Source organism: Mauremys mutica, chromosome 21, assembly GCF_020497125.1.
Source record: "Mauremys mutica isolate MM-2020 ecotype Southern chromosome 21, ASM2049712v1, whole genome shotgun sequence".
In the NCBI taxonomy this organism is placed as follows: Eukaryota; Metazoa; Chordata; order Testudines; family Geoemydidae; genus Mauremys; species Mauremys mutica.
This window is the reverse complement of record NC_059092.1, coordinates 14,399,202-14,412,069: the sequence shown is the minus strand read 5'-3', so window position 1 is coordinate 14,412,069 and position 12,868 is coordinate 14,399,202. Positions and strand designations below refer to the sequence as shown.

Sequence of the window (12,868 nt, the reverse complement as noted above, 5' to 3'; positions counted from 1 at the left end):
CCTACTTCAGTTCTCCTTTAAGGAAATCCTATGTTAAGGCATTCCAGCAGAGACAGACCTAACCCAACTCACACACGTCAAGGACCATCCAGAAGTTTTGGGGGACAGCACATCTGTCAGTCTCCCTTGGAATGGTTTTGTTAGGGACTCTTTTGCACAAATCTAGCACAGGTTACAAATTCTTCTCTAGGAGGTACAGCAATATTTTGTATGTCTGTCACCAGATGGCACAGTCCCATCTCAAGTAAAACTACCCGCTTCCCTTCCCCGAGATGCAGTGACATTGTATTCACCTCTGGCACAGACATTTGTGGTCACCAGCACTTTCTCTTTGCCCTCTCTGAAACGCTCGATCACCGCAGCTCTTTGTTCCACCATCATCTCACCACTTAGCAATGCCACCTGGTGACCTTCTTTGGACAGCTCTCCTGCCAGCCAGCCCGCTGTTTTACGAGTCTGAAATGTAAAGCAAGAGCAATTAAAATCTTTCTGGGAAGACAGTTTTTGAACTTCAAACAGGAAGAGGCCTCTCTTAAGAGAAGGGAACGCTCAGGGCTCTAACTCTGCTTGTTTCAGGATTCTAGCATCATAGTTTAAAAGGAACAAAGAACCCAAACCATTCCCATTTCTGTTTGAAAGCCTAACATTATGATAAAGCTTAGAGACAGGTTTTCTATTTCCTTTTACAAAGGACAGCTCTGTGTGTAGTCTGTCAGCTCCACTGCTTGTCTGGGTCTCTCACCAACAAGGAAAAGACTTAATAGGAAACATTGTAAGACCACATGCCTTGCACCAAGAAGACTGGGACAAGTGTAGTATGTGGTACCACTAACTATTCATTTTTGGAAATTGGCTAGATTCCAGGTTGAAAACGTCCCTTTAAGACCATCCAGTAAGAATCTCTGCTGAAAGGTTGAGTCAAGCTGCTATAGAATTCAAGATGCCAGTTCACTTTTAAAGTCCTGACTACGTCAAACATTACATTTTAAAACTGCAGGAAACGGCTCTTTGCTTTAGTGGACACTCGGGTACAGAACACTTGCCTTAACATACCGTCTTCTTCCTATCTAGAGCTAAGCTTTGCTAGTGTGATCACCATGTGCCTCAATTAAAAGTTCCAGTTACAGCAGCTTCCATACAAGAATCCCAGAGTGCCACAACATGCCTGTGAGTATCATCACCATTTTCCAGAGAGGGAAACTGAGGTCCAGCAGGGTCACAAGACAATGGCAGACCTTTTACCTACAAGACTTATTTTTCCACCCCATTAAAGTCTTCTTGGTTTTATTTTTATCGTTTTGTTGTACGCTTTGTTTTGAGACGTATTTTACTGGTTTACAGAACCCCAAATGCTTTGGTTTTGAGAGACCGCTTTAAAAATAAAAGTGAGCCACACGATGGCTGGAACCATGCAAGCAACAAGCATGTTTAAGACCAGCTGGGGCTAGATGGCTCCAGCACCTTTACCATGACTCACGTGGGGCACAGTTTGGCTATCACGATTTTAAGAAACTCCGTGTCCACAGGAGTAAGTGAAACTACACTAGAAACCATTTTTTTTAAAATAACGGTTGTTAGTAGGGTTCCAGCCTCAGCAGAGATAGGACCAACAGGCAATTAGTGTTAGAGACAAGCCGAGAAGGCGGATTCTTCCATCCACCCTCCTGCATTTTTCCATTTCCAAGACAAGATGAAGAATGGCTTGTTCCCCATTTGTGCTCCTAGAACGATCAAGCCCTCAATCATCTCGCAAGGATCTGTCAGCTAGGATTCTTGGCACCTGCAGACACTATTTCAGAATGGGGCTGTTTTAACGAGAGCTCCCCTTCTCTTTAGGGCGTGGCAAAGGTCACGCCATTCTCCAGAATGACTCACATGACAGAAGATCATGGCCTGGGCAATGGTGATGGCTCCATATATATTACAGAGAGCATGGAACTTCTCATCTCGATTATTACACAGAACATAGTATTGCTTAATGGTGTCCAGCGTCTCCTCCTCTCGCTTCAGTTTGATGATGTTGGGGTCGGGAACAACTTTTTGGGCAAATTTCCATACAGAATCTTCAAAGGTGGCCGAAAACAGGAGCATCTGGCAATCTCTGGGGAGCATTCTGCAAGGCAAGGCACACAAGTTAGGGTTTCCCTATTAGAAACCATCAGCCCAGTGGAACCTCCAGTAGCCCAGCAGCAGAGCATGGCTCACAGTCACTTACGAACCTTTGGAATCAGCCTTTTAAGTCCGTTAGGCTTTCTAAACATTAGCCTGTGAATATCTAATCACATCCCAACTCAATTTGCCAATGGCATCTAGATAAATTTGGACATTTTAAGCAATGAATCCTCCTCAGGGGATAGGGAGGGCTGTTCTCGAACCTTGACATAATTAAATGTCTGGCTTCAATGAAATTCTAGCTTTATGAACTGCCTGGATTAGAGTTAAGTGTATTTCTATTATAGCCTGTGGCCTTAGTCAGCAAATAATCACGTCCTGCCATTTGGAAGAGATCCCTTCCTGCAACCATGAAGAGGAAATGGGACATTAAATAGGCCAATGAGAGAAACCAACTGGCTGCGGTGGAGGGGAACTAGAATCTCTCCCTTTCCTCAGGCAGCCCATATGACAGCATGGGGATGTTCCTTACCTCTGAATGCGGATGCTCTGATCTTGATGGCCCTGGGTTGCTATCATCACATCAGCCTCATCCAGGACAAACACCTTAATCTTCTTGGGGTCTATGAATTTCAGTTTGGAGCACCAGTCCAGGACAGTGCCAGGAGTGCCAATTACAATCTGCTCCGAGATCTTCTGACCTCTCTCCACTGTTAGTAGACAGACAGAAAGGATTCCATGAGATGTGTGCGCACAGCACTTCCATGAGGAGGTGAAAGCCGTATCATTGTGTAGGTTACTCCCCACCCTACTCTCTTGCTCAGAGTTCTTCCCCTACTCTGGAGACCGACTTTTTGGTTTTTTTTTGTTTTGTTTTTTGGGAGTGGGGGGCGGGGTGAATAGCACAGTCTCATTAGTGCCAGAGCAACAGATGTCATTACATCCTCTTTAGGGCAGTTCTGCAGCATCCACCATTGCTTTCCCAGTAAGGGAGGTAATCTGTCAGAACACTAACCCCTTATGAAGCGCACAAGATCCACCACTTCTCCCCAACTTCATGAATTTAGCAGTTTATACCGTGTCTGCACCTGAAACAAGTAGTATCTGTAATTATCTGCACCAGCAACCCACAATATGAAAGACCCACTTGGACAAAACAGATCAGCCACCAGTAAAGCTTGGCAGCCACTTCCATTTCACAAATAGTTACAAGTTCAGTTATTTTCTGAGGAGACAGAGGAAGAAACTCAAGTAAAAAACCCAGAGCGTGAACTGTCCAACTCCCACTCCAGGCCCAGTTTAGGGCTTCCAAGAGGGAAATCCCATTACACCAGCTCATGTTCTGTACAGCAGTCAGACCTGACAGAATTTGATTCCAGGCCAACTGTGCTAAGAGTATCTGATGTCAAACCCAATCCTTTTCAAATTTTAAGAGAAAGTAATGCATTAAATTCCCATTACCACACCTCACTAGAAAGAGGGGTAAGTCTCCCTGGCTAGATCTGCAAAAAAGGGGCCATATTTCCCCTCACACTCACATTTATTGCCTCGGACAGCGTATGCAAGACTTAGCTCCGGATGAAACTTTCCCATCTGTTCAATTACTTTTCCTGTTTGAAGTGCCAGCTCATATGTTGGGGAAAGGCACAAACACTGGAAGGAAAGCAGATAAGAGTATATTAGATCGTCACATAGTAGATCGTCACACTTTCCTGTGAAATACATTTAGTTGTGAAACTTCACCTCTGTGCAAATAGATGACCAATATTTTAGGATAAACACTCACTGGTGTAGGTAAATTTCATTAACACTCATCAGCTGAACAGTGTTTTTAGTAATTCACCCAATTAAAGGAAGTTAGTTTGCATGTGTAGCGTCACGTACCGGTTAGTTTTATTCAGCTTGTATATTTTGTATTGCCCATATAAGCATGTAAACAGAACACCCTGCTAAGAACGTCGGTGGTCAGTACTAAGGTAATATTGCCATATTAACCAAGACAGATATGTTTTTATAAGGGACATTTCTAATGAATATAGCTCAAAGTGAAGATAACACAGTATCCTTAGCAAGGAAGCTCTTGCCTTGGTAAAACTGCCAAGTCCATTTCTGCAGATGTGAATCCTGTGCTGCTGCCCATGCCCTGAAAGTGGGAACTCTACTCCACATTGCTTCGGAGCAGTGGTTAGGAACATCAGCTAGGCTTCCTAAACTGAATTTTCCCAACTCCTGTCCAGTGTGCCTAACTCCTGTGCAAAAAGCCCTGTTACCTGTGTGTTAGGGTGCTGGACTGGGTATCCATGTAAACTGGACGAGGCAAGAAACAAACCATTCAACACCCCATCTACTCCCCACTTCTCAGGGCTCCTCAACCACAGGTGGTTTGTCAGTACAGATCCTCTCCCTTCCAGTCCAAACCCTGCTCCCCCCTCAACACCCCCCACACTCTCACCCCACCATGTTCCCCATCCCAGCACAGCTGCTCACTGTAAATCCAATTTGGCTGTTACAGGTACAGAAAGACAGAGGGGGAGAAAGGAAGGGAGGACGGGAACTGGGCTGGTGAGGAGAGCTGGGAGAACCCAGTACCTCTGCACAAAAGAAGCAGCATTTTCAACTCTGCTGCCTCTGCTCCCCAATGCTCAGACACCACAGCATACTGGGAAGTTGAAGCTATGTAGCTGCTACCAGTGTCTCATCAAAGGAGTATAGCTTCTCTCCACTAGATGGCACTGCACAACAACTAAAAACCAGCACAACCATTAGATTCCAGAAGCCCCTACCTGTGGATACTTGTTCCCAGGTTCAACTCGACTGAGCATGGCCAAGACGAAGGCAGCTGTCTTACCAGTACCAGACTGAGACTGTGCAATCAGGTTCTGTGGGCTGGATCAACACATAAGGGGACATTTTAAACACTTTGGCACAAGATTAAATATAATCCATTCTATGACCAGCTAATACGAGATACAGTTGTGAGATTTGGCAACACAGCTTAAATTAACTGAATGGCAGTCACAGATAAGGGATTTTAATACGTTCTGAATTAATCTGGCCCTGCATCTTGGCCACATCCTAACTGAAGTCACCATCTAGTTTCATGAGGGCAGGACTGCACAAGGAGTAGGACACGAGTGAATTTTCTGCAGGGCGCGTGCATCTTGGCACAAGCCGCTTCCATGCGCTATGGAGATTTGAACGGAAAGCTGCTGTGATGCTGCAGTCGTTTTCCATATTGCTCATCCCCCCCCAGCGTTAGCTTCGCTACTCCATGCTCTTCATCTAAAGAACACCGAGAAGCAAGGCGGACACAATCCACAGCATTTCGACTGCTCTGACCTGTCCAGGAGTTATGCAGGGCTGTTGCAGAACTGCCTTATCTCCCCTACATTGACACGAGGATCAGATTTACTGCTGCCAGGAAGAACGGCATTGTCTTCAGTGTGGCTGAATATGCAGTGCAAGCCCTAGGAAAAGGGACCTATGGAAGTTTGCTGGGTAGCCAGGCAGCATTCTAAAGAATTTCAGCAGCACAGTCCTATGGAAAGGAAGCCCCTTCAGCACAGTGAGACACTAGTGGCTGTGTGCAATGCCACTTCAAGTAGGGTGTCTCTTAGCCGGAGTGTTTACAGTTTAACAGTATATTAGGCTCTCCCACCTCCCAGGGGAAGTGGAAAGCATGGATACGTACGGTTCAGCAAGCATCATGGGCAGAGCATTCTCCTGTATTTTCGAGGGTCGGTTGAAGCCCATGGCATAGACACCCTGCAGGAGCTGGGGTTTCCTGGAAAAAGAGAGAGTCAAGTGTTTCTGAACTAGTAAAAAACAGCACTAGACCCAGGAAGTCAAGTCAATGGGAGATTTTTTTGATTGCAAGTGAAAGGCAGGTGCCTGAAAAGCAAATCCTAACAGCAAGTAGGCCTGGGGCAATGCCGCTAGTACTAAAACCGCTGTGGCAACCCAATTCCTCTCCACATTGCTAACAAAAGTGGTTCATCTGTGACCTAATCACTATTAGCTTGTGCACACCCTAAAAATGGGAGAAATACAGTAGAACCCCATTTATCTGGTCTAATTGGGACTAGGGTCAGATCAGATCATCAAAACTCTGGATAAACTGGAGAATGGGAAAATGTGATGCTGCAGCACCATCTAGCGGCCACAGGAAAGATCGCCGGCTTCTGACGCTGGAGTCCTGGTTGTTTGGTAACTGCAGAGAACCAGTTACGGGAGGGTCAGATAAACGGGGTTCCCCAGCCACAGCATGGAACTCTGGACAGCAATCCTCTGATAGGAACAGAAACACTGGATCAAACGTTAGCATCTAAACCAGTGGCTCTCAAACTTTTGTCCTGGTGACCCCTTTCACATCGCAAGCCTCTGAGTGCGACCCCTCCCTTTTAAATTAAAAACACTTTTAAATCTATTTAACACCATTATAAATGCTGGAGGCAAAGCAGGATTTGGGGTGGAGGTTGACCACTTGCAACCCCCCCGTGTAATAACCTTGCGACCCCCTGAGGGGTCCCGACCCCCAGTTTGAGAACCCCTGATCTAACCAGACTGGGAAGCGAAGAGACACTATTTCAAGCCTATGCGCCTCCTTGTTTTATCAATGAATAAACTTGTTACTTTTAAGAGCAAAATACAGGACTTCGTAGCCTATCAAAGGATCATTTAGATATTGAGATTAACATCTGTGAACCCAATATTTATTTGAACCAAGAAGATACAATAAGACCGTATTTTTTTTTTTTTAACCTTAAGGAAGATTAAACACAGGAAGGAGTCATTTGGCTACAATACACACTGCTGGGTTCTAAATTAACTAACCACTCAAGAAAGAGCTCTAAGCATCAATGCAGACAGCTCAATTAAAATCTCTGCTCAGTATGTAGCAGGGATCAGGAGAGGCAAATGTGTCAGGATGTACAAAGGCTAGAACAGAAAACAATACTAGAGGTGTGATCTTGCCTTGCTATAAAACAACAGCGCATCCACATCTGGAACACTGTTTGCAGGTCTGGTCACCTGCTGTCTAAGAGAGCAGAAACAGGGAGTGTTCGGAGACATTCACCAAAAGGATTAGAGGACCGAAGAAATTTCTTTGAGGAGAGATTAAATAGACTGGGACCTTAGGGTCAGAGGAGATCTGAGATATACCGGTATAAAGCAATGAATGGGCTAGAGAAGGTAAGTCTGGAGCTTTTCTTGACCCTCTCAATACAAGAGCAAGGAAACAGTCAATAGAAAGACAAGAAATTTAACCCGCTGATAAAAGACAACATTTTTTACAACACAATTAACATGCGGAACTAGTCACAAGGTATCATTGAGACTAAGACCGTAATGAATTAAACATGTATATGAATGGGAACATTGTGCTCATTATATAGGGTGAAAACCATTTTATAAAGGATATAAACCTTCATGATTTGGGACTTAAGCCAGCTGCTAAGGGTACATCTACCCTGCAAAAGACGACCATGGCAGCAAGTCTCAGAGCCTGGATTAACTGACTCGTCTGGCAGGACTCGTGCTACAGGGCTAAAAATAGCAGTGAAACCCGGCGGCAAGAGGGGTCTCAGAACCCCAGCCCAAGGATCTACATTGCTATTTTTAGCTCCATAGCATAAGCCCCCTAAGCCCGAGTCAGTTGACCTGGGCTCAGACACTTGCTGCCGCAGATCTTTTTTTGCAGTGTAGACACACCTGAACTAATGGAGTTGGGAAGAAACTTCCCCTATGAGCAGGCTGTATCCGTTCATGGGCTAACTGCATCTCTGCCCCATCCTGGTCTCTTCGAGCGCACCCCTTGCAGATTCAGGCCCTCAGCAGTCACCTTCCCTGGGATAGAACCACATCATTCTCCTGCTCTCAGCCTGGGCCCTGGGCTGCAGTCCCCTGTGTATCAACTGTGATAACCATGGCAAGGTCTGACTTATGTTCAGTATCTGCAGTTTTCTGTTCGCTCTGGGAACAATGACAGTGGCAACCAGTGACCAAACAGCCTCCATGCGGCGAAGTATTATTTATTTAGAACAAAAGCATTTAATGGAAAACAGATCATAAAAACAAACCAGACTAAACTTGCATTCCCATTCCCTAGGCGCAGGGAAGCTTCATTTGCTTTCAGGCACTCCTGCAGGACCAGTCTGTTCTCAACAGGAGCAGCACCTGACAAATGACCCACTGTCCCTTCCTCTCCTGAGAAGAGTTTAACTGTTTACTGTCCTTTTAAGCTCTAGTTCCCAGCCTGGCGAAACAGCGGTGGCACTTTGGACTGGTGCCTGGAAGTATGCCATTGTCTTGTAATTGGCTCCCAAGATAAACAACATCTGACCAAAAACTTGGGGTGGCACTGGTTTGCCTTTATGCTTGTTCTTCTCCTAGCCCCGTATTGTGCTAGATCAATGCATTCATACAGGAAGTCTTATAACCCAATATACGATACCTTCCCCTCACTGTCCAGGTCTCAGAGTGTTCATAAATCACATAGCAACTCCACTTCAGTCACACTGATTATTCCACAACTGTCGGGGTTCCTGGCACCTTCCTCTAAAGCAGCGGTTCTCAACACAGCGGTGGCCCATCACCCATGTGACATCCTCAGGGCCATACACATAGTATATATATTGTGTGGATGCAGCCAGCATAACACAGAGCTGCATATGCAGCCCACAATGGTAAATAGCTTGAGAAGCACTGCTCTAAAGCGGCTGTGCAGCACTCCTGCCAGATACTGGACTAGAAAGACTATGGATCCAATCCAGTATGGTGATTCCCATGTCTCTGTGAAGCCCTATCAGCACTGTCTTAACACGATAGCTATCCACCCTGCCAGACTCAGTACTTTAAAAGGAGGTGCCAGGACAGGAAGAAGTTTCACTTGATTACAAGGGCCATTTAACATTAACGTTTTGCAAAAGTCCCCTTTAAAATTTAGTATTTTTGATGTTCAACCTCTAAGAAGGAGAGTAAATACTGATTGATGCAAGAAAGAGGTAAGTTATGGCAAGCCTAGCTCAGCATGATTCAGGCTATTGATTTGTACACAGCTATACGATGGCACTCAATTTTAAGTGCAGCGGTGACACCCAAAGTGTTCAACTGCCAAAGTTACTAGCTGCTTCTGTTAACAGGGCACCTATAATCGATAAAGAAAGCTTTCAAGTCACACCAGACACTTGTGTATCTAAGGAGACTCCGGAGCAATCTAAAATTAAAGTTAAGATATTTGGATTTGTAAACTCTTAACTGATGACCTGTTTAACTGCTTCTTGTAGGTGTTAATGTTGCTTAGTAGCAATTTCCGAAAAGCAAATAGTTTTCCTGCCCACACTTTCCTGCTTGTTAAACCTCTCTACTCAATTCAACATCCTTTTTAAGCAGCATGTATTATTTGCAGTCTGTGGCTCAAATAAAAGCTCTTTGAATATGCAACCTTGTGTTAGTTCAAAAGCAAGGATCTCCAAAGCTCGATTCTCCGCAACAGTTGCCTAGGATACAACTAGTTGCAGAACCAAGACTCAATTAGTCTGAGTGCTCCCATCATTAACTTTCTTTGATTGTTAGATCAATTCTCGTCTTTCAAAAGCCAGACAGGCAAGGTATATGATCTAAGGTGCCTGTTTGTAGTCATTCAGCTACAAAGCGGTAGCTTAGAAAAGCAAAGCTGTAATGTTCCAAGATGAAAAGTCTGTCAGGGTGGTTTCCTTTCAGGACCCATTTCCAAACAAGTGACAAAATCACCAATGTAATTAAGAATAGAACCTCAAGATTAGAACTTCCTAGCAGAGTTTTGAAAATGTATCATTATAAACCATATGCAACTATCTTCAGTTGATGCACAAAGAGCTCCATGAACAATTGGGGCAGGTATTTAATGGGAAAATGGAGGCAGGAAGAACCGTAAAGGTATCAGACTATTGTTTTGGGTCTGATGTCACTGGCAGAGGAAGAATGGGTTGGCTTCCGCCTGTGCTCTTCATGGGCACTTGTATCTTTGCAAGGGATTTTAAAGACAAACTGTAATAAATAAGATTCAGCTCTTTACTTCTCCTTTTGATACACAAAACCAGAACGGCTTCAGTTTTCAAGAAGGGTTCTGGTTGCTTTTTAATATAAACATTATGGGGAATACCTTGTCTGATCTTCCCTCAATTTATGGAAGGAACTTGGGGGAAATGGAGACTTTTTACACAAAATGTTTTTGCTTTTGCCATTTATTGTTAGTGACCAGATCAGTCATGGAGGCCATCTAAATATCCCTTCCCATCCCTGCCCCATCAGTTAGCACATGCTGTTAAAGGCAAGCTCTACTATGCAATCTAAGACAACAAACCTTGCCATTCTGTAACTCATACAAGTTTGTACACCACTACCCGCTATAACGTGTCCCGATATAACACGGGTTTGCATATAGCACGGTAGCAGTGGGGCTCCAGCGGCGCTTTGAAGGGTCCGGGGCTCCGGCTGCTGCGGAGCCCCAGGCCCTTTAAATCATCACTGAAGCCCTGCTGCCGCTACCCGAGGCTGCAGCAGCGGGGCTCGGGCAGCACTTTAAAGGGTCCGGGGCTCCAGCTGCTCGGAGCTCTTTAAATCACCGCTGGAGCCCTGCCACTGCTACACTGGGGCTGCGGCAGTGGGGCTCCGATGGCTATTTAAAAGGTCTGGGGCTCCCTGTGGCCGGAGCCCCGGGCTCTTTAAATCACTGCTGCAGCCCTGCCACCGCTAGCGCGATATAACGGCGTTTCACCTATAACATGGTAGGGATTTTTGGCTCCCCATGACCACGTTATATTGGGGTAGAGGTGAATAAGATTTAACGTGGGGAAAAAAAATCTTCCAAACCATTAGACTGTCAGCACAGAGAACACTTGCAGTGAGCTGGGATGAAGGCTAAAGCAGCGCATGAAGAACCTGCTCAAAATAAGCCTATTTCAGGCACAAAAGACCAAAGACCTGTACGACAAGCAATTCTTCCTGTTGCTTGTGTTTAAACTATGCAAAACACATAGTAAATATGCTAATTTACTGTCTACAAATTAATTCGCCGTTCCATCTGAAATGGAAACCTATGCACTTCTCAGATATAAGGGATACCCCTTCCCAGACTGAAAACCTTTAACAGGCAATCGACAGAGCAAGACTGCTATTGCCTCAGCAGCTAGAATTTGAAGTCTGTCTGCTCATGCATTATCTCCTGTTAAAAGCCACTTAAAAGCAGCTAAAGCAATAATGATCAGGTATTATTTGTTCAAGTAAATCTGTCCTGTGCACAATGGAATCAGAACTGTGCTAGCTACAACTGTGTTGGCCCAATAGATAAGTACATTGCAAAACAAACCTGAACCCAGCATCATTTCTCCTCTGAAGGCTTTTTCCACTGATCTACAAACTAAACACTTAATTAGGAACCTGTTAAGTTCTAATTAGCTACCAAATCAAGACCTGTAAAGCAGACTGCTGGTGGGGAGGAGTGCTAATGGAATAGTGACTAAGAGCAGGAGCTAGAAATTTAAGTGGTTTTTCCAGATTCTTGGTAAAGTTGAAACAGGTCTTCCTCAGTGAAGGCTGGGACCATTTTATTCCACATGCATGGTTCAAATGGAGACATCTCCCATTTTGGAGTCTTATCAGAGTGACAGTTTCCAGCTATAGCTGCTTGATGGTAAGTTTACCCTTTTATTCCAGAGTTGCAGAATTCCAAAACCTTATCTGAGTCCCCTTACAAGAACCCTGAAGAGGCAAAGAGTAAAAGAAAACCACCTCAAGCATGGGTCAGGGGATAATGATTCTTACTTAGGAAGCTTGTCCATTTGTGAACTATGGCTTATTGAAAAAAGCAGTTGTTTTAATATCAAAAGGGATGTGTGACTACAAAATACTTACCTATTTCATAAAACACCTTAGAGTAACTGATTTTTAAAAAATCTTAAATTATATATGCTGTCTCTTAGCTCAGACAACAAAACTCTGACTAGTGAGTTTCAGTTTTGTTCCTAGTCAGTTTCAGTTTCATCTTACCATGCACTAGAACAATTCAGGAATGTTTGGATTGTAAATACTATAGGAGAATATTTATTTAAAACACTCATTTAAAAAAAAAAATCAGTTTAGAAGAATAAGCTTCCAAAAAGACCTACATTGAGATAAGATTTATCTGACAATATGAAGATTCTATGAGCGGGGAAAGATTTCATAGATCTTCTAATTTTAGGTTTTCAGCCATTTTTGCTCTATTTCTTCAATATCTAAGCTTAAATATAATTTAAGTTTCTCGCCCATTCTGCTGCAGAGTCTTCACAAATTGAGGTCTTTCTGCCACAAACCCTTCATGAAGAGTCTCCATTCAATACTAGCAAAGAGAGGGACTCATCCCTCCTCCACTCTATTTAACTGTGGCATTTGAGGGCCATTTCTATAGGCAATCTAAAAGTCAGGCCCGCTGCTGGTATCACTATCTTGATCCTGTTCTCCACCCCTCTTTTCCCAGGCTAGGATTTCTGTATTTGTGTTCTCTAAGGAAACTTCCTTTGCACACTTAAGGTTCTCTTCCCACTTCAGCCCTGGAATTTTCCCCTTTCGTTTCCCAGAACCTTCTCCAGAAACAACTTCTGATGGAGGATGGCACATTGCTGATTTTGAAAGTGCTAGTAAAATGCAGATGGGATGCTGTGGAGGAATATATATGCATGTCACCTTAGAGACTTGCTGATAATGGGAGATCTTTGCAATATCCTGTCTTATTTGT

General features: G+C 44.2%; 1 protein-coding gene across 2 annotated transcripts in view; it reads right to left on the bottom strand.

Annotated features, from left to right (window-relative positions):
• Positions 1–12,868, bottom strand: part of LOC123354282 (ATP-dependent RNA helicase DDX19B) — a 28,769-nt gene that overhangs the window by 5,207 nt on the left and 10,694 nt on the right. For both annotated transcript variants that reach the window (XM_044996132.1, XM_044996133.1), the window contains exons 5-10: positions 5,804–5,896; positions 4,896–4,998; positions 3,651–3,765; positions 2,645–2,822; positions 1,876–2,113; positions 294–456 (exon numbers count right to left, since the gene is read on the bottom strand). In XM_044996132.1, coding sequence (XP_044852067.1) covers positions 294–456; positions 1,876–2,113; positions 2,645–2,822; positions 3,651–3,765; positions 4,896–4,998; positions 5,804–5,896 — 890 coding nt within the window. The remainder of the gene's footprint in view (positions 1–293; positions 457–1,875; positions 2,114–2,644; positions 2,823–3,650; positions 3,766–4,895; positions 4,999–5,803; positions 5,897–12,868) is intronic.